Source organism: Hordeum vulgare, unplaced genomic scaffold (assembly GCF_904849725.1).
Source record: "Hordeum vulgare subsp. vulgare unplaced genomic scaffold, MorexV3_pseudomolecules_assembly, whole genome shotgun sequence".
Taxonomy (NCBI): Eukaryota; Viridiplantae; Streptophyta; class Magnoliopsida; order Poales; family Poaceae; genus Hordeum; species Hordeum vulgare.
The window spans coordinates 33,381-53,828 of NW_025422636.1; the positions used below are offsets into that span (position 1 = coordinate 33,381).

Consider the following 20,448-nt stretch of genomic DNA (forward strand, 5'->3'; position numbering starts at 1 on the left):
TCTTAGGTCTTGTTTGACCGGTGAAAGGCTTCCTTTGTTGAAATGTTCCGTTCCCAAAATTCCTAAAATAAAAGGAAAAAACTTTCCACTTTCCTAAACTAAGGACGGGAAATAAGAAGGCGAGCATATCTTCTAAATTAATCATACTCAACTCAGCCCTTCCTAGAATGCGGTATTATCTGTCCCGATAAATAGATAATTCCAGGAGTAATAAATAGGAGTAAATTAAATAAAGTATTGATATAATTGGAATTGCGGAAGCAAATACCAATTTACTAAAAAAAGAAAAAAGTATCTAATCGAAATCGAAAGAACTTTTTTTTTTAGGATTAAACAAAAGGGTTCGCAAATAAAAGCGCTAGTGCCACAACTAGTCCATAAATTGTTAAAGCTTCCATAAAAGCTAGACTAAGCAATAAAGTACCTCGTATTTTACCTTCTGCTTCTGGCTGTCTCGCAATACCTTCTACAGCTTGTCCTGCAGCAGTACCTTGACCAACTCCAGGTCCAATAGAAGCAAGCCCTACGGCCAATCCAGCAGCAATAACAGAAGCAGCAGCAATTAGTGGATTCATGGTGAGTAGTTCCTCGTGTCAAAAAAAAAGAAATGGTTAAGGATACAATCAACCAAAAAATTCTTACTTCTAAGCTCTATTGGGGAGAAGTAAAGTAACTAAAAAGTACAAATTGAAATCAAATTGAAATGTGAATTGTCCGAACTACATAGAAGGGAATTCTATATCCATATATCGGATTAGATAATGAATCTAACCTAGGAATATATAATATAATATCAATATCCTATATACATTTGTTTCTTCTATTTTGTTTGCATATTTTCTCATTTTCTATTGAATCGGATTCTAAAATCATTGCTTAAAGTGGAAACCCGCATAAAAGAGGACTCCACTTATAGATATTAAGGATATTTATTATAGTATAGATCTAGCCTGACTCCACCCTCCTTAATGCATATATACTTTGAAAATTCCATAATATAGTCTATTCTATTCTCTCTCCTACAACTCTAGGCTATATATTCATACGCATTTCTAACTATTGCAACCAAGCAGATTATCTGGAACCATGCATGAATTGAGCTAAGCTGAAAAAAAAAATACTATATTCCAAAACTAGTCAATTCAATGATGACCCTCCATGGATTCACCTATATAGGCTGCGGCTAATGTTGCAAAAATAAGAGCTTGAATACCGCTTGTAAATAATCCAAGAAACATGACCGGTATAGGGATTACTAAGGGGACTAAAGAAACAAGAACAACAACGACTAATTCATCCGCCAATATATTCCCGAAAAGTCGAAAGCTAAGCGATAATGGTTTTGTGAAATCTTCTAGGATGTTAATTGGTAAAAGGATTGGGGTTGGTTTAATATATTTCTCGAAATAGCTCAATCCTTTTTTGCTAAGACCAGCATAAAAATATGCCGCTGACGTGAGTAAAGCTAAAGCAACAGTAGTATTTATATCATTCGTGGGCGCTGCTAATTCCCCATGGGGTAACTCTATAATTTTCCAAGGTAAAAGAGCACCCGACCAATTTGAAACAAAAATAAAAAGGAACATAGTTCCAATAAAGGGAACCCAGGGACCATATTCTTCTCCAATCTGAGTTTTGCTCAAGTCTCGAATAAACTCAAGGACATATTCAAAAAAATTCTGCCCGTCGGTCGGGATGGTTTGTGGATTCCGAACAGCTATGACAACTGAACCTAGCAAGATAGTAATTACGACCCAAGAAGTGATGAGTACCTGGGCATGAATTTGAAAACCTCCTATTTGCCAATAGAAGTGTTGGCCTACTTCTACACCCGATATATCGTATAACCCCTTGAGTGTTTTAATGGAACAAGGTATAATATTCATATTGTCCTCTGATAAAAATTGAACTTCAAAAAAGGAATTCTTTTGATTCAACCATCTCTTTCTCAACTCAGCAACTTGAACTATTAATTTGATATTTAGGATACCAAGAAAGCACATCAGATCATAATATATATCAATACCCTCTAATATATATCAATATTCCCCTTCTTTTTTCTATGCAAAACAAATTCTATGCAAAAAAAGATATAGTAAGTCATTCCATAAATCTACGCAGTTGTCCAAGAATTCACTATATATTCTTAATCAACGATTTCTTATATAGAGAGAACGGCCCTCACAAATTGAAAATACTAATTTGTTAAGAATCAATCGAATTGAAGTCATAGTGTCATCGTTGGCTGGAATCGATATATTCGCGAGATCCGGGTCACAATTTGTATCGACTAAAGAAATAGTAGGAATTCCCAAAATGGCACATTCCCGAAGAGCTATATACTCTTTTTGCTGATCAAGGACGATCACAATGTCTGGCAATCTCGTCATATATTTGATCCCGCCGAGATACCTTTGTAAGGTAGATAATTTTCTCTTCAAGATTGCCACATCTCTTTTTGGGAGATGGTGGAATTTTCCCATTTTTTCTTCCGCTCTTAAGTCTCTAAATTGAGAAAGTCTAGTTTTCGTAATCGACCAATTCGTTAACATACCACTGAACCACTTTTTATTAACATAATGACAACGAGCCCTTATTGCAGCTGATGCTACTAAATCTGTTGCTCTTTTTTTGGTACCAACAATTAAGAAACTTTTTCCCTGACTTGCTGCATCAAAAACTAAATCACAAGCTTCTGATAAAAAACGGGCCGTTCTAGCGAGATTTATAATATGAGTACCTTTACGCTTTGCCGAAATGTAAGGGGCCATTTTAGGATTCCATTTCTTAATACCATGACCAAAATGAACTCCTGCTTCTATCATCTCTTTCAAATTAATGTTCCAATATCTTCTTGTCATTTTTTCCACACTTCCTTTTTTTTTCATCCTAACATTCCATTACGGAATTTATTTCTTTTTGAAGATTAAGAAAGATCCGAAATAGCTTGAAATAAATAAAATAATAATTGTTCTGAGAGAACCTTGTACTAAGAGTTGGCCATTGATACATTGATACATGGTATAAACAAAACCTTAATTTAATGAATTAACTGACTTGTTTTACTTATTAAAATAAAAATCTTAAAAATCTAAAATTTAACCTGTTAGTGTTCTAAGTTCAAAAGTCTAGTAAAGTAAAAAATATGTTTTATGTATCCTTAGGGTTAAATGTTAAATGGGGGTTTTTATGTCTCATAAAAATTGTTTGTTACGTCAGAATCTGAAGAAACTAATTCTGTATGGAGAAACAAAAAATCTCTCATTTCCGACGCGAATAGATTTTTTTTTTTTATTTCGAAATAAAGGTTCTTGTCTTGTGGGGAACGATGCACAAATTTTTGGAATCCGGTACCAACAGGTATAATCCCCCCCAGAACTACGTTTTCTTTCAAGCCTTTCAACCAATCAATGCGACCTCGTAGGGCAGCTTTTGCTAAAACTCGAGCAGTTTCTTGAAAACTTGCTTCAGATATGAAACTTTGGGTATTCAGGGAAGCCCTTGTTATTCCCAATAAGATTGCCCGATAATAGATCGATTCATCCAAAGCTCGCCCTGCTCGTTCCGCTCGCAATAGTCCGATTAATTCCCCAGGCGAAAAAACATTAGACATTCCATCTTCGGAAACCCGCACTTTTGATGTTACTTGGCGTATAATAATCTCTATATGTCTATTATGGATCTGTACCCCTTGGGATCGATAAACCTTTTGGATTTTATTAACCAAAGAAATACGACTTTGGGCTATGGTTAGCTCAGCTCCAATCAAGAATCCCCAAGGGACCCCAAGAATTCTTGGTATACGCTCATTCCAATCCTCAATTCTCCTTTCGAGATTGGGGGATAATGAATCAATTGAACGCGCTTCAAAGATTTGTTCCACTTTTGGAAGACCTTGCGTTATGTCACTAGATCTCGATTTTTCATATATAAACGTAACTAACCTATCTCCCTTGTAAAGGATTTCTCCATAATGACCATTAACAGTTGCTCCTGTAGTGGCCAAATAAGGTTTAGCTGCTCTTATAACAAAGGAATCCATATTTACACTGAAAATTTGACCAGATTTTTTTATGTGCGATTTAAATAGACATACATTTTCACAAATAAATTGTCCAAGGTGAATTATTGCCAATGTCTCTTCCCAAGAATCATGATGGACAAAGTGACAATTCAAAAGGAATGGATCCAACATTATGTTACTATCGAAATTGGAAATCCTTTTATTTTCATCTATTAAAGAGTATTTAAGTTCTTGAAGTACTTGGAAGGTTTGTTTCAAATTGTCAACGAACAAATATTTTTTTAGCAGGATTTTATTATGCGTTAGTAAATAGTAAGATGAAGAAAAATGCGATATACTAGCTACAATAGCCCCTAAGGGCCCAAAAATTTCTAGAATAGGAATTCTAGGATTCCATTCTTTTATCGCATTGGGATGTTTTGAATTCTTGAATAAACCAATTCGAGAACAGTTGGATGCCGACAAAATCATCAAAGATTGGTATTCTTTATTTCGATTCAACAAAGTGCCAATAGCTTCTTGATGTTGGCTAAGTGATTCAATCTTCGCCTTGGAATAAAAAGAATTGCTATTGGCGCGATCTAACCTATTATGGGGAGTCGGTCCTCCACTTGTCCTATCATACCTTTTTCGTGTATACGAAATAGTGGACTTGACTAACTCAATTCTTAGGAAATCGCGAATAAGATCATTTGCTCTTACCTCAACAAGGGAAGCACCAGCCTTTTCTTTTTCTTCTTGTTCCCAATTCACTACTAAGCAAGTTCTAACAAATTGACTATTTGTGTGATAAATTCTTTGAGTTAACTTGCTATTTTCATGATAAATAAAATTGACAAGTCGAATTTGGAGATTATTTTCTTCTTGCAAGAGATCCTGCGGGAAAAGTGTTGCTAAATTTCTTCCTTCGTCCATTTCATATGCCACTGTAGGGCGAACGGAAACAAAATACTTTTCCTTGCTCTTGAGAATTTTTTTCCGTTGAACATAGACCCAATTTTTCTTTTTTTTTGATTCCTTAGAATCTTTTTTTTGTCTTTCTGGCGGTATCAAACACCCACCTAATATCTTATCTGCCTCTTCAGGAAAATGAATATCTCCGGAAAATATTTTGAGTTCCGTATGGCTTTTTTTTCTCTTCACTCGGACCAGTCCGCCTAGTCCACTTCTTGTATTTTTTGTGAGTTGTGTATCCACTCCAATAATACTATTGTCAAGTATCTTTAGGGATGAAGATCTCGGCAAGATATGAAGTTCTTGAAGAATGAAAAAAAACCGATCTACTTCTTTTTGGTATTTTAGACTAAATTCTTTTGTTCCTCGATGCTCAATCAAACCCTCTTTTTTTAAGATGGAATCTTCCTCTGGGCTCTCGTATTCGTCCTCTGAGTCTTCTTCTGAGTCTTCCTCTAAAGTACCATATTTTTCCTCGCCGCTTTCCCCGGGGCTGCCATATTCGTCTTCTGAGTCTTCTTCTAAAGTTCCATATTCGTCCTCTTGGGTCCTATATTTGCTCTCTGGGTTCCCATATTCCTCTTCTGAGTCTTTCTCTAAAGTCCTATATTCGTTCTCTGGGTTCCCATATTTGTTTTCTGGGCTCCCATATTCGTTTTCTAGGGTTTCATATTCGTATTCGTCTTCTAGGATTCCATATTTAGATTCTTCTAGGGTTTCATATTCGTCCTCTCGGGTCCTGTATTCGTGTTCTAGGGTCTCATATTCCTCTTCTGAGTCTTCCGCTCGAGTCCTATATTCTTCTTCTAGGGTCCTATATCTAAATTTAACAATTCCTGAACCCTTTTTATCTTTTCTGTATCGGGGATCGTCAAAATAAGCAAAAATAGTATTTCTACGTAAAACACCCATAAAGGGGATTTCAATCGAAATCCCAAAACAGGATATTAGTTCTTTCTCTTGTTCTTGATGATATTGTAATGGAATGACGAACCTATTTCTTCGCTTTTTCGCCAACAAATCTGAATTATCTTGAAAAATAGAAGGATAGATCAAATTCCAATGGCCATTGGACATGATTCGATCCGACGTTGAATAATCAAGAATTTCCCTATCTTTTTTACCATAAGTATTCATTTGATCTTGATCCTTGTGGAGTGAAAAAGACGCTATACTGGATCTGCACATACTTACGGATAATATCCATAAATGGCTTGTTTTTGGTAATCGACGAAGATTACCATATTGATATTCGGGCGCATGGTAAACATCAGTACTCCAGTGCATTTCGCCGTCTGATTCAGAATAAATATGCTTTTGTACCCTTTCTTTAAAATGTAAAGTGGACGTTCCGGCACGAATCTCCGCAATTACTTGTTCAGATTTTACATATTGATCATTTTGCACTAGAATCAAGCTTTTTGAGGGAATATTCACACTATATAGAATATCTTGACTCTGAATAGTTACATGCAAGTCTATATAACATAGAAAAGCAGGCTGTCCATGACGGGTACGTGTGGGGTGAACCAAATTCTCATTGAATTGGATTTTTCCATTCGAAGGGGATCGTACAAGGTCGGCAGTACCCCCTGTGAATACTCCGCCAGTATGAAAAGTTCTTAATGTTAGTTGAGTCCCTGGCTCCCCAATTGATTGACCCGCAATAATACCTACGGCTTCTCCCAATTCCACCAGATCACTATGAGTAGGACTCCGGCCATAGCATAATTGACAGATCCAAGAAGTGCTTCGGCAAGTAAAGGGGGTTCTAATATATATTGGTTGTGCTCGAAATGGTTGTGCTCGAAAGGCAGTTATGAATCGATTGACTAATCCAATTCCAATATCTTGATTTCGCGCGGCAATGCATCGTGAACCGATATATATCGTCTGCTAATACACGACCAATTAGTGTTTGGACAAAAAGTTTTTCCGTCATCCCATTTTGAGGACTTACAGAAATACCTCGGATAGTACCACAATCTCTTCTACGCACAATAATATGTTGAACTACTTCAACAAGTCTACGTGTAAGATATCCAGCATCTGCTGTTCGTACAGCAGTATCTACAACCCCTTTGCGGGCTCCATAGCAGGAAATTATATATTCTGTCAAAGAAAGTCCCTCGCGTAAATTGCTTTGAATAGGTAAATCAATCATTTGTCCTTGAGGGTCCGACATTAATCCTCTCATACCTACTAATTGGTGTACTTGAGATGCATTTCCTCTGGCTCCTGAAAAAGACATTAGATAGACTGGATTAGAAGGATCCGTTATCCGAAAATTTGAATTCATTTCTTGTTTCAAATATTCACTTGTCGCATACCATATCTCAACAGATTGGCGTAATTTTTCTACCGCGTGTACAGCCCCATAATAATAGTGTTTCTCCAAAAGAAAACTCTGTTGTTCCGCGTCTTGGACTAACCATCCCTTAGAGGGTATTGTTAAAAGATCCTCGATTCCTAACGAAATCGATGTAGTAGTGGCTTGATAGAAGCCCAGAGTCTTTAGTTGATCCAGTATATGGGATGTATATCCCATTCCAAAATGATCTATTAATCTGCTAATAAGTCGTTTCATACCAGTTCCGTCTATCTCTTTATTATGAAAGACCAGATTGGCCCGTTCCGCCATACATAAGTACCCCCTTTTCGGCTGAGTAGGATTCGACAATTGCTGAGTAGGATTCGACAATGGGCCTGAGTCAGTGATTCGAAAATTTAATTAACTTAATTGCCTCAATCTCAATCTGGATTCGCGTGGCAAATAATGATGATACTAGGGAAATCGGAATGCCCCCCGAAAGCAAAGGGGAGGGGCATCGCCGAATCTAACTTTCTTGTTTAGGTAGTGTATGAATAGGCCTGACTAAATCCTTGTACGGCTTCCTCTATTTCTCTATAAAAAGAAATATGACCAAGAGTGGTTCGAATGTATATCGAACGAATTTCTTTTTTTCTATTTCCCATTATTAGATAGTGAGCATAAATCTCATGATAAGTCCCCAAAGATTCATATTGAATTTCAATCGGAACTTCTCTTGACCCAATGACGCGTTGATCCAGGTTCCATCGTAGCCACAAGGGACTATCTAAACTGATTAGTTTTTGTCTATAAGCTCCCAGTGCATCATAAGAACTAGAAAAATGGGGTTCTTTATCTTTCCTATACTTAGAATTATTATTATTGTAATTGACTTTTAAATTTGGATAGTTTCTGAAACTATTATATCTATTTGCACAAATACCTCGACGCTTTCCAATTGTTAATACATAAAGCCCGATAAGCATGTCTTGGGTTGGTACGCAAATAGGATCCCCAATAGCAGGAGATAAGAGATTCATATGAGAAAACATAAGTAAACGGGCTTCCGCCTGAGCTTCCAAGGATAAAGGTAGATGAACAGCCATTTGATCTCCATCAAAGTCTGCATTGAAACCCTTACACACTAATGGGTGTAAAGAAATAGTACGCCCCTCTACTAAAGTGGGTTGAAAGGCCTGTATGCCTAATCTATGCAGAGTAGGTGCTCTATTTAACAGTACAGGATGTCCCCGCATAACTTCTTGAAGTATTTCCCATACAATGGGTTCCTTTTCCCAAATTTTCCTTTTAGCAATCCTGACATTAGAAGTGGCGCGTTTCGTGATTAAATCGCGAATTACAAATAGCTGAAAAAGCTTTATTGCTATCTCTAGAGGTAATCCACATTGATGTAATGAAAGCGAAGGACCCACAACAATGACAGAACGCCCCGAGTAATCGACCCGTTTCCCAAGCAGAGTCTCGCGAAACCTTCCCTCTTTACCTTCAATTACATCTGAAAGTGATTTGTATACTTTATTGTGACCATCCCTCGTCGGTTGCCCGCGGGACCCACTATCAAGAAGTGTATCCACGGCTTCTTGTACCAATTTTTCCTGGCACATTACTAAATCTGCTGGCGCTAATTCACTTCTTTTTAATAGATAGGCAAGATTGTTGTTCCGACGGATAACTCTCTTATAAAGTTCATTAATGTCTGAAGTCACTACTTTATCTCCAGACCTATAAACAATAGGTCTCAATTCGGGAGGAAGAACCGGTAATAAGCACAAAACCATCCATTCTGGTTCTACATTTGTTTGAATAAAATGTTTCGCCAATTGCATGCGTCTAATCAAAAAAACTTTTCTTATTCGTCTTTTTCTATCTTCCCACTCATCTCCACTATACCCCTCGTCTTCTAATTCCTTCCATTCGACCAAAGAATTCTCTATAATAATTCGCAAATCCAAATCTGCTAATTGTTCTCTAATAGCACCTGCTCCTGTCGCAATTTCCCGATTTCGAAATGTTGCAAAGCCTGGGGTAGAAAAAAAGGGAGAAATGCTGTGGTTACAGGATGCAATTTCCTCTTCGAATAAACCTCGTAATCGTAAAAAAGTGGGTTTTTTAGTGCTGGGCCTAGCAAAAGAGAAATCGCCGTATACTAGGCCCTCCAACTTCTTAAGAGGTTTATCTAAAAGATTCGCGATATAACTAGGAAGACCTTTCAAATACCACACATGAGTCACGGGACATGCGAGTTTGATGTATCCCATTTGATATCTTCGTATCCGAGAATCCACAAATTCTACCCCGCATTTTTGGCAAAATCTTTCGTCTTCGTTTTCAGCTCCGCTCGCTCGAGAATTGCCACAACCGCAAATCCCGCTTTTTATGGGTCCAAAGATTCTTTCGCAAAACAATCCATCTTTTTCTGGTTTATCGGTTTTATAATGAAAAGTAGAGGGCCTTGTGACTTCGCCAACGGCTTCTCCATTAGGTAGGTTTTTGTTAGCCCAAGCCTTTATTTGTTGAGGGGAAACGAGTCCAATTTGAAGTTGTTGATGTTTATATTGGTCAATCATAAAATAGAAATAAGAAAAGAATTTATATTTATTCCGATCAAACTTCCTCCCTATTAACCTGGAAGTTCTTTTCAGATACAAGGAAATGATTCAGTTCTAGAGCCAAAGATCGTAGTTCTCGAACGAGCACTCGAAAAGATTCTGGAGGATCCTCATGATTAGGTATTCTTTTTCCCCAGATCGTAGCATTAAGTATTTCTTGGCGAGCTATAAGATGGTCAGATTTATAAGTAAGTATCTCTTGTAAAATATGAGCAACACCAAATCCTTCTAAAGCCCAAACTTCCATTTCTCCTACTCGTTGTCCCCCTTGCTTGGCTCTTCCTCTAACCGGTTGTTGTGTAACAAGTGAGTAGGGCCCAGTAGAACGCCCATGAATTTTCTCATCAACTTGATGAATTAATTTTAAGATATAGGACTTCCCTATTAGAACAGGTTGCTCAAAGGGGTCGCCTGTTCTTCCATCAAATATTCTGCTTTTTCCCGGGTACTCGGGTTCAAATACCCATGGATTTTTTGTTTCTTTACTGGCTTCATATAATTCTGAAAACACAAGTTTTCTTGAAGCCTCTTGCTCATATCTCTCATCAAAGGGTGCTATTCTATAATGTTTCTTTAGCAGATCCCCCGCTAATCCGAGCGAGCTTTCAAATATTTGTCCCACATTCATTCGGGAGGGTACTCCTAAGGGATTGAAGACCATATCAACGGGTGTTCCATCTTGCAAATAGGGCATATCTTGCCTAGGCAAAATTTTGGAAATGATCCCTTTATTCCCATGTCTTCCGGCTACTTTATCCCCAACTTTGATTTCACGTTTCTGTAAAATATATACACGAACCATTATGTCGAGGGGGTCCCTTTGGATCCATTTCACATCGATAACGCGCCCTCTTCCACCTATAGGTAATTTCAGAGAAGTTTCTTTTGAAGTGGAAACCTCAAGGCCGAATATGGCCCGTAATAATCCAGCTTCTGCGATATATGATGATTCGCTCGCTATCTGAGGCGTTAATTTACCTACTAAAATATCACCAGTTTCTACCCAGGATCCCAACCTAACAACTCCATTTTTGTCCAAATTGCGGAGTAAATGTTCTTCTAGATGTGGTATTTCTTTAGTGATTTTTTCAGCGGAGCCCTGGCTTGTCGTATCCGTCTGAATTTCATATTTCCGGATGTGAAAAGAGGTATAAATATCCTCATATACCAAACGTTCGCTAATTAGTACTGCGTCTTCAAAATTGTAACCTTCCCATGGCATATAAGCTACTAATACGTTTTTTCCTAAAGCAAGTTCCCCCCCAACTGTAGCAGCTCCTTCTGCTAAAATTTGTCCTTTTTTAATGGATTTACCCCGTGGAACCCGAGGTTTTTGGTGCATACAAGTATTTTTGTTAGAGCGACGGTGGTTAACTAAAGGAATACTTATAGTCTTCCCACTACTTGATAAAAGTATCTTATGACTATCAGTAGAAATGATCTTTCCCTCGCGTTCGGCTATAACGGAAACCCTCGAATCTAGAGCTGTTTGGCGTTCCAATCCAGTTCCAACAATGCATTTCTCGGACCGAGAAAGTGGAACTGCTTGGCGCTGCATATTAGAACTCATTAAAGCCCGATTCGCATCATTGTGCTCAATAAAAGGAATGAGAGAACCCCCAATAGAAAAATATTGGAAAGGAAAAATACTTCTAACATGAATCTGTTCCCATGCAATAGTCAAGAATTCTTGGCGGTATCTAGCTGGAACAACCTGTTCTTCCTGAATACCTTGATTCAAGGACAAAGAATTTCCTGCTGCTATCATATAATACTCATCTCTATTTGGTGATAGATAAACCACCTGTCTCTCTTTTTTTTCTTTTGCTTTCTCAGCAGATATTTCATAAAACGGACTCTCTATAGATCCCCACAAGTGATCAATTCTCGCATGAATTGCTAAGGATCCAGTAAGTCCAACATTGATTCCTTCAGACGTGTCAATTGGACAAATACGCCCATAGTGACTCGGATGAATATCTCGGCTCCGAAAACTTGCGGTTCTCCCCGTCAACCCTCCAGGACCTAAACAACTCACTTTTCGCCCATGAACAGTTTGTGTCAATGGATTCGTTTGATCAAAAACTTGAGATAATGGGTATGTGCCAAAAAAGGTCTCATAAGTAGTTATTAATAAAATTGAAGTTGAAGTTGGAGTTACCAAAGTTTGGGGAGTCGGTTTCGATTGACGTATGAATACTCTACGAATAGTTTTTTGAACTGCATGTTGTAAACGACCAAGAGCCAATCCGAATTGATCTTGTAACAGATCCGCAACCGAACGAATACGTTTATTTTTCAAGTGATTCATATCGTCATCGTCAAGTATACCCGTTCCAAATTTCATTCCAATCAAATGATCCGTAGCGGCCAATACATCTCGTGGTAACAAGAATGTATTGTTCTGAGGTATATCAAGATTAAGTCTCCGATTCATATTTCGTCGACCAATCCTTCCTAATTCACATTTTTGTTGAAAAAATTTCTTTTGTAATTCCTCGCATAAGGACTCCGAAAATACCAGGTCCCCACCTACACAAGCAAATTGTTGATAAAACTCCAAAATAGCTTTTTCTTTTGACTCAATCCTCTTCTTCTCCTTAGCATTCGGGAAAGACAAGAAAATTTCAGGGTAGGAAACATTATCTAGAATTTCTCTTAGATTCGAACCCATAGCTGATGATAGAACTAGAATAGATATCTTTTGTTTTCTACTCACGCGAGCCCATATCCTTTCTTTTTTATCAATTGCTAATTCCGATCTCCCTCCCCAATCTGATATTATAGTCCCGGTGTAGATAGAAATTCCCTTATGATCTAATTCCGAGCGGTAGTAAATACCAGGACTTAGCAATATTTGATTGATCACAATTCGGTATATTCCATTTATAATAAAGGTTCCTAAGGAATTCATTATAGGAATGTTTCCGATAGAAATGGTTTGCTTTTGCACATCGAAACCAAAAATTAATCTCGCAGATACATATAATTCGGAAGAATAGGTGAGTGATTCATACACAGCATCTCTTTCTTTTATCGAGGGTTCTAGCAATTGATATCCTTTCGCAAATAATTGAAATGCAATTTCGTGATCTGGATCTTTAATTGTTGGAAACTTGTCAAGTTCTTCTGCCAAGGCTTGATTAATGAACCTAAAAAATCCCTCGAATTGGATCTGACTAAATCCGGGTATTGTGGACATTCCCTCGTTTCCATTCCGGAGCATCTTAATCTTAAGTTTCCTGTTTATCAAAGAAAAATTCCATTATCAGCTCACTCTTCATCAATCCCTACGGATTGATCTAGCAATCATGGAATCTATATTCTGTTTACTGAATCACATGAAATTCTAGGGAACTCCACATACGTATTTCATATATGTATTTCATACATATGAATAGAGACCATTTCGACGAAAATTCTAGTTTACCAGGGGTACAAATGAAATGAAAATGAATTGCTAAAATATTCCTACAAAAAAAATTATGCCACTTATACTTTATAATATTCTAATCAGATTGAATGGCAAAGATTTCTCATTTTATCCCCTTTCTATGAATGTAATAAAGCCGTAATATAATACACTAGAAAGTTTTACTTTACTTCGATTTAGAATAGCGTGCTTACTTTAATTTCTAAAAATAATTTGAGGGTTCTTTTTTATTTCGGATCGGAGTAGTATAATTGCTAGAAAATTAAGTATTTCATTGTGGAATTCTAAAATAAAGTAAGTCCCTTTTTTAAGTACATGCCAATCTAATTATCCACCTCTCCCCATATCCATGCTTTTCTTTTATCGTAATTTCACTTGGGTAGGCCAAGATAGTCAGGTTATACTCTAATATCAGAGCAAATTTCCTTTTTTTATTCAAGATATTTAATTTAATACTTTGAAAAATTAAAGCACGATTCCCCATAGAGATATGTACATAAAGGGGATCTTTGGATAATAATGCTGCTCGGACCTAAAGTTCACCTATACACGGATTAAGCATAAAGCCATAATATTTTATTATGCCATTGAAATTGAAGGGGGGGAGATAATACCGATTTAAGAGTAGTTCACTACTGCAATTCAAAAAAGAAAGAGAATTCTAGTTAATGGTTCCAATTTGTTCTGAATTTTGCAGCCTGTGACTAGAAATCCACTTTTCTTCTTTTTCATCTCAATAGAAAGAAATGGGAAGTTTTATTGTGTTAGCAATGTATGTTTTAAGATAGAATCTATCGAGGAGAATAATCGAAACTGGATCAAAAAAAGCAGGAGTATCTTTTTTGAAAAAGATTGGAAAAAAGTAAGTTTAATTATATTCAAAATAAAAGAAAGGGGCTTTTCGTAAGAAAACGTGGATGAATACTTGCTGTTTTCTAGATTTTCGATCGGATTTTTTGGCGGCATGGCCAAGCGGTAAGGCAGGGGACTGCAAATCCTTTATCCCCAGTTCAAATCTGGGTGCCGCCTGATCAATAAAATACTTAGGTTTTCTAGTACTGATCGAATTCAATCAATTTTTACTTCGCATAAGTTCGGGCAAGAGAGTAACTAAGCCTGCCGATACTGGGTTTAGAGAAACCATACCATAGTTCTATCCTTAAACTAGGGTTAGGGTTTGTTTTGGCGGTAGTGGCCAAAATGGTTATCAATAGGGGTGAGGTAGTGTTTCCTTATTCTTTTATTATATGAATTTGAATTGGTTCTTAATTGATTCGATTTGAGAATTTTTAAATACGAGGATAAGATGTCAGAAATCTTGGTATCCAAAGAAAGGTCCCTAAGGGGCATTCTTCTCTTTTTCAATCTAAGATTCCAGAAGGGACTCCACGAAAGAATATCAAGACTTCCTAATTATCATACATTTTTTTATCGTACATCTTATGTGACCTACATACACTAGAGTAACAAAAGGAATAAAAAATCTTCCTATTCCCGCTTCTTCTATTCAGGACATCATTCCCGTACTCTTTCTTTTTTAAGGTAAGGAAAAAAGGGCTTTATAGTATCGTATTTTTAATGCTCTCTAATTCTACAAGAATTCCTATAAGAATTTGTTAGGAGTAAATTCCTTGAACTGATTGATCCATGGCCTTAGGGCAGAAGCCCTTTTTGACTCTGTACCCTTGATTCCACTATGATTATTGATCAATAGTAGAATAATCCCTTCATAGAAATAGGAGACATAATTTAGATGGATATAGTAAGTCTCGCTTGGGCTGCTTTAATGGTAGTCTTTACATTTTCTCTTTCACTAGTAGTATGGGGAAGGAGTGGACTCTAGGGATACGATACTACTAATTGATTAAGTAATCAAATTGTTGTATCAATTCTTTTTTTAATTGATCGTTTTGCATTAATTATTTTGTCAAACGTTATTCTTTAATCTTTTTCTTTAGTTTTGTTTCACTCCTGTAAGAAACTCTTGTATTGTAAGAAAGAGCCATTATACCAATTAAGAATTTCTACTAGAAATGACTAATGGTTAAAAAAAGTTCTATACATAAGAAAATTAGACTTTCTTCCACGGAACTATTCACGGCATATCACACATTTTCCATTTGTTTTATACTCTTTCTTTATTCTTAGAATAATTTTTATTCTCTTTTGAAGCATCTCGCGGGATATTTAAGCATGAAAGATTCGCTGGTTTTTTCCTTTTACTTTTTACTATAGTCTATTCTTATATTATTTTTCTTTCCTTCCATGGATTCTTTGGTCAAGAATTGTCTTCGATTTTTTTATTTTGACCTGATTGAAATTAAGTGGATGCAATGAAAAAAGAAATTGAATTAGACTACTTAACTATTTCAATCTACTAATCTATTCTATGTAGATTCAAAGATAATATAATAGAAAGACTCTAAAGTGTCGTAGAAAAAACTATATGTAGTTCTTTCTACCACACTTTAAGATTCCAACCAGATCCTTTCATTTAAGACTTGGATTTTTTTTATTTAATCCCTTTTTCATTTCTTCAATGATTAATTGGAATTCCACTTAATTATTTTGGCTGACTGTTTTTACATAAATAATAAGTAAAAAAGAAGTAGGAATTAGAATGAACAGTGCAGTAGCAATAAATGCGAGAATATTGACTTCCATAACCTCTTTATTTTTTATTTTCACAATAACTCGGGATGTAATCCCATGGAGAGGAAAAAGGGGTATCTTGTAAATTCAAGGGTAGGGCTTGCATTCTGATAATACTGAATCAATTCAATATTATGAATATCGGATCTATCAAATCAATTCATGGATGAGAGTTATATAGTATAACATAGGAAGATCCTATATCCATACTAAGACCAAAATGGGTTTTTTGATTGGATTAGGAATTCCCTCTTTTTTAATCCTTTTTTTTCTACTTTTTCTTTTCTATATCTCTAACCCACGAGCTTTCTTAATCTTATACAATTTCTCTTCCTTTTTCTTATAGTTATACATACAATTATGTATGTATTATATGAGCAACTTTCTATGGGTCACATAGACATCCAAATAAGCAGTAGAAGTGAGATGGGGAAAAGAGGTCTGAAATAAAAAGGGAATACAATTTATGTATGGATTCCGGTAAAATACCGGTACTCTATTCCATAACAGTGGAATAGGAAATTAAGATGAGGATGGTATCATCATAAAGAAAGATAGAGTAATATCCTAAAATTCTACTAATCCACATATCGTATGTGTGTCTTTCTTTATCTTTATCGATCGGGAGTAGTGAAAAAAATTCCTATACTCCTTCCCTCCCTCTTTAATGAGAGATGCAAAATAAAAAAGTGAAGTAAGGGTGCCCTATGGGTATTTGATCTTGCTCCCTGCCCCTTTTTTTTCATGGAAAAAGGAAATATGAATTTCTCCATTCATTGAACCCTAGTTCGGGACTGACGGGGCTCGAACCCGCAGCTTCCGCCTTGACAGGGCGGTGCTCTGACCAATTGAACTACAATCCCCGCGGGGTGTATGGCATACCCATTCTTAAATAGAACCATAAGAAGATTCGATTCGTCTGTCGTACTCTAAGAAATAGACGAATCATATACTACATACCCACATATTAATATTATATTATACGTGGGTATAGTGAGAGTGACATAACTAGTATGTCGTGATTTTTTATCACTAAAAATGGATAATAATCCACCCTTCAACAAGAAAAACTCTTTTGTTTGTAAGAAAGGAATGAGAGAGATATGGATTAGAAAAAAAAATCCCCTTTTTTATTTCTCTTTTATTTCTATAGATCAGACATTTTATTTTATGGGAGAAAAACAAAAGGATTTAGTTCATATTCACGAAGCCCTAGATTTTTGGGCCGAGCTGGATTTGAACCAGCGTAGACATTGTCAACGAATTTACAGTCCGTCCCCATTAACCACTCGGGCATCGACCCAGGAAGAATTTATTCTAGGGTTTTTGCTAATCTATGATTAACCTCCTTTCATAATACTCCCTACCCCCAGGGGAAGTCGAATCCCCGCTGCCTCCTTGAAAGAGAGATGTCCTGAACCACTAGACGATAGGGGCATCACTAGACGATAGGGCCATATACAACCGCTCGTGATTATACTATAATCATAGTATGAGCAGTTTTTTTGAATTGTCAATATACTCGAAAAGTATAACTAGATCCAAAGCAAAGAGTTTTTCTAACTTTTCTGCTATGTTTTCATCTAGGATTTTTTTAGTTGATGGTTAGATTAATTCATGGATCATCCTCTACCTTTTAGGGAAATTCATTTTAAATGTATAGAATAAGAATGGATTACTAAAAGGGATTCTAGATTAGTTCAGTACAGGTAGTTATTTTATTGATCTAAGATAAGATGAAAAAGAGTCCAATTTTTTTTTTATTTCCATTCCGTGCTTCATTTAGTGTTCAGACCAAAAATGCATTCATCCCGCACTAAGTCATAAAATTCTCTAAAGAGAAAGCTTCAAAAACAAAGAAAAAAGCGAATCAATTTAGTAGAAAAGTACTCTATCAGATTCGAACCAATGACTTACGTCTTAGCACGAGATTACTCTACCACTAATTTAAAAAGCCCTTTATCGGATTTGAACCGATGACTTATGCCTTACCATGGCATTACTCTACCACTGAGTTAAAAGGGCTTTTTATTTAATTCAAAAATTTGCCACTTTGATTTCCCATTATGGGTCTACTGCATAATGTACATATTATATATATATAATATATAGAGATATAGAGAGAGACATTATGTATAGATTGTATATGTATTGATATCTTGAGAGCTCAAAATAAAATTAAGAAAAAAAAACATACCCAACTCTTCTTGGTTCATGGTTTTCCGTTTCCGAAGGCTAGTAAAATAGGCGGATTCTGGAACCCCAAGGATTCAATGGTATATGGAAAATATAAGATTTCCAATCCTAGCGGGAAAAGGCAGGGAACAGATACCCAATAGGATAGGATCCTTGGGAGGAACTTTTGGTAATGGCCTTGATCCTCTATGCTATTTTTTATGTGTTCTTAGTTCTATTGAACTTTTTTGATTCTTTTAAACAAGAATCTAATAAACTAGCATTGAGTCAGTGGAAAAAAGGAGAGAGAGGAAAGTGTTAAATGGAGAGAGTCGACTAATCATAGACTTTTAGGATCTTCTTTACATCAGGTAAATCTGTCAGCCCTGTCCGTTTTTTTCTTTAAGTTACGACTCTTTAAGTTACAACTCTTTGCTTCTTACTTCTATCAAGCCATAGGGAAAGTCTATGATGAATTTGGAAAACTCATCTCACTCTTACTCTATGGCTCGGACTTAATGGGGGAAGAAAACATCTTCTATAATTTCTTTTTTGTTCAATTCTGGACAAAAAAGAAAAGGAAAAAAGGAATTTATAGGGACAGTGTTACCCCCTATATCCCCTAGTTTATATTGTAGGAATAATAAAACAATTTAGCAGTCTGGCACACTTACGTCCTCGCAAAGTAAATAATGATTATTGTAGTCGTAACCGTAGAATAGGATAGGATCCTAATCAAAATAAATACATTTGGTTCAGGCGCTATTAGCAGGGTAAGAAGAGATTTATTTTACAGACCAGAGGGAGAGGGGCTATCTAAATCCTAAAGTAAAGGCGCGCGATCGAAGTAGAAGTACCAATGGCTCAGTGTCATGAACCTTCTCCATCTGATTCAATAAGGGGGAATTAGCCTCCTTGTCAAATGGCTATCCTTGACAAAGGGTACCATTTATACCATAATATACAATGTAGCGGGTATAGTTTAGTGGTAAAAGTGTGATTCGTTCTATTAATAACTGAATTTGAAATGATATACTTAAGGCATCCTTAAGTTTTTTTTTATATTCCGATGAAAACTTTAGTTCTTATAAAGGATTAAATCCTTTTCCTCTCAATAGCATATTGAGGAAGAATATACATTCTGGCGATTTGTACCCAAAAACTAATTTAAATTGCATCCAAAATAAAAATTGGATTATGATATGAGTACAGAGTCGCGAAGCATAATTTTGCATTGGATTTAAGTATTCCAATTTTGAAAATATGAGTAAAGGATCTATGGATGAAGATACAAAAAAGTTGATTTCCAATCGTAACTAAATCTTCTTTTGTTAAAGGATAAGGAAGCCAAATAGCTAAAAAACGATAGTTTTGGTTTACTAGAACCATCCGCATATTGTTTCAGCTCGGTGGAAACCCAATTCTTTTCCTCAGGATCTCTTGAATGAAATTAGGGAACGAAGTAAGTAGATTAGATGGATTTAGATAGAATTTCTATCTCCTACTCTATAAGGATCATCTAGAAAGCAGAGAGCTTTGGTTCCATTCAAATAGAAAAGCTGACATAGATGTTAAGTGGTGAGAATATCCATAAAGGAGCCGAATGAAATCAAAATTTCATGTTCGGTTTTGAATTAGAGACGTTAAAAATAATCAACCAACGTCGACTATAACCCCTAGCCTTCCAAGCTAACGATGCGGGTTCGATTCCCGCTACCCGCTCCATTCTGTATAAAAGGAGTATTCTATTTGTCTAGACATGTTAAAGGCTTGTATTCAAGCCTTTTTTGTCCACCAGTTTCTGGTACTACAGAGCGGAGTAGAGCAGTTTGGTAGCTCACGAGGCTCATAACCTTGAGGTCACGGGTTCGATTCCCGTCTCCGCACTTAGCAGTCTCTATAAAAGGAGTATTCTATTTCTCTAGATATGGTAGAGGGGCGTATCCAACCCTTTTTTATTCATTAGTTCCGGGCCCTAGAGGGCAAAATTGAGCAATTTGCGAAGCCACTTGCCTTCACAAAAAGAAGGCGCAAGGCTTCTCCCTACCTTGCAGAAAATAAAAATGAAATGAAAGGGACAGTCTACCTCTCCCTTCCTTTTAAAAACAGTTTGCCCGTTGTTTGTCTCAGTTAATACCCAATTTTGGGGCTCTGTTGGCTAGTTCTATTTCTGCCTCCGGAGCGCCCTCTTTTTTTGAGGGGGATGCAAAGGAAGGGTAAATATAGTAAGGGATACGGCACTAGACTAATACTTAATTAATACTTAATT

The 20,448-nt window shown here is 36.4% G+C and overlaps 2 protein-coding genes and 5 non-coding genes across 7 annotated transcripts; 2 read left to right on the plus strand and 5 right to left on the minus strand.

The window, feature by feature from the left end:
• Positions 1–1,059: 1,059 nt before the first annotated feature.
• On the minus strand, positions 1,060–2,382 carry LOC123421673 (ATP synthase subunit a, chloroplastic). Its single transcript, XM_045107578.1, has one exon. The coding sequence runs from the start codon at positions 2,001–2,003 to the stop codon at positions 1,143–1,145; it is 861 nt and encodes a 286-aa protein (XP_044963513.1). The 5' UTR covers positions 2,004–2,382; the 3' UTR covers positions 1,060–1,142.
• Positions 2,383–2,489: 107 nt separating this feature from the next.
• On the minus strand, positions 2,490–20,410 carry LOC123421664 (DNA-directed RNA polymerase subunit beta). Its single transcript, XM_045107571.1, has one exon. The coding sequence runs from the start codon at positions 13,143–13,145 to the stop codon at positions 9,915–9,917; it is 3,231 nt and encodes a 1,076-aa protein (XP_044963506.1). The 5' UTR covers positions 13,146–20,410; the 3' UTR covers positions 2,490–9,914.
• TRNAC-GCA lies at positions 14,311–14,381 on the plus strand. Its single transcript has one exon. It is a non-coding gene; the product is annotated as a tRNA-Cys (tRNA).
• On the minus strand, positions 16,794–16,867 carry TRNAD-GUC. The gene has a single exon. It is a non-coding gene; the product is annotated as a tRNA-Asp (tRNA).
• Positions 17,226–17,307, minus strand: TRNAY-GUA. The gene has a single exon. It is a non-coding gene; the product is annotated as a tRNA-Tyr (tRNA).
• TRNAT-GGU lies at positions 17,958–18,029 on the minus strand. The gene has a single exon. It is a non-coding gene; the product is annotated as a tRNA-Thr (tRNA).
• TRNAM-CAU lies at positions 19,993–20,066 on the plus strand. Its single transcript has one exon. It is a non-coding gene; the product is annotated as a tRNA-Met (tRNA).
• Positions 20,411–20,448: the final 38 nt, after the last annotated feature.

Excerpts from the sequence above, each read along its gene's own strand:
- LOC123421664 (XM_045107571.1), bottom strand. The coding sequence starts at position 13,145 with ATGCTCCGGAATGGAAACGAGGGAATGTCCACAATACCCGGATTTAGT.
- LOC123421673 (XM_045107578.1), bottom strand. The coding sequence starts at position 2,003 with ATGTGCTTTCTTGGTATCCTAAATATCAAATTAATAGTTCAAGTTGCT.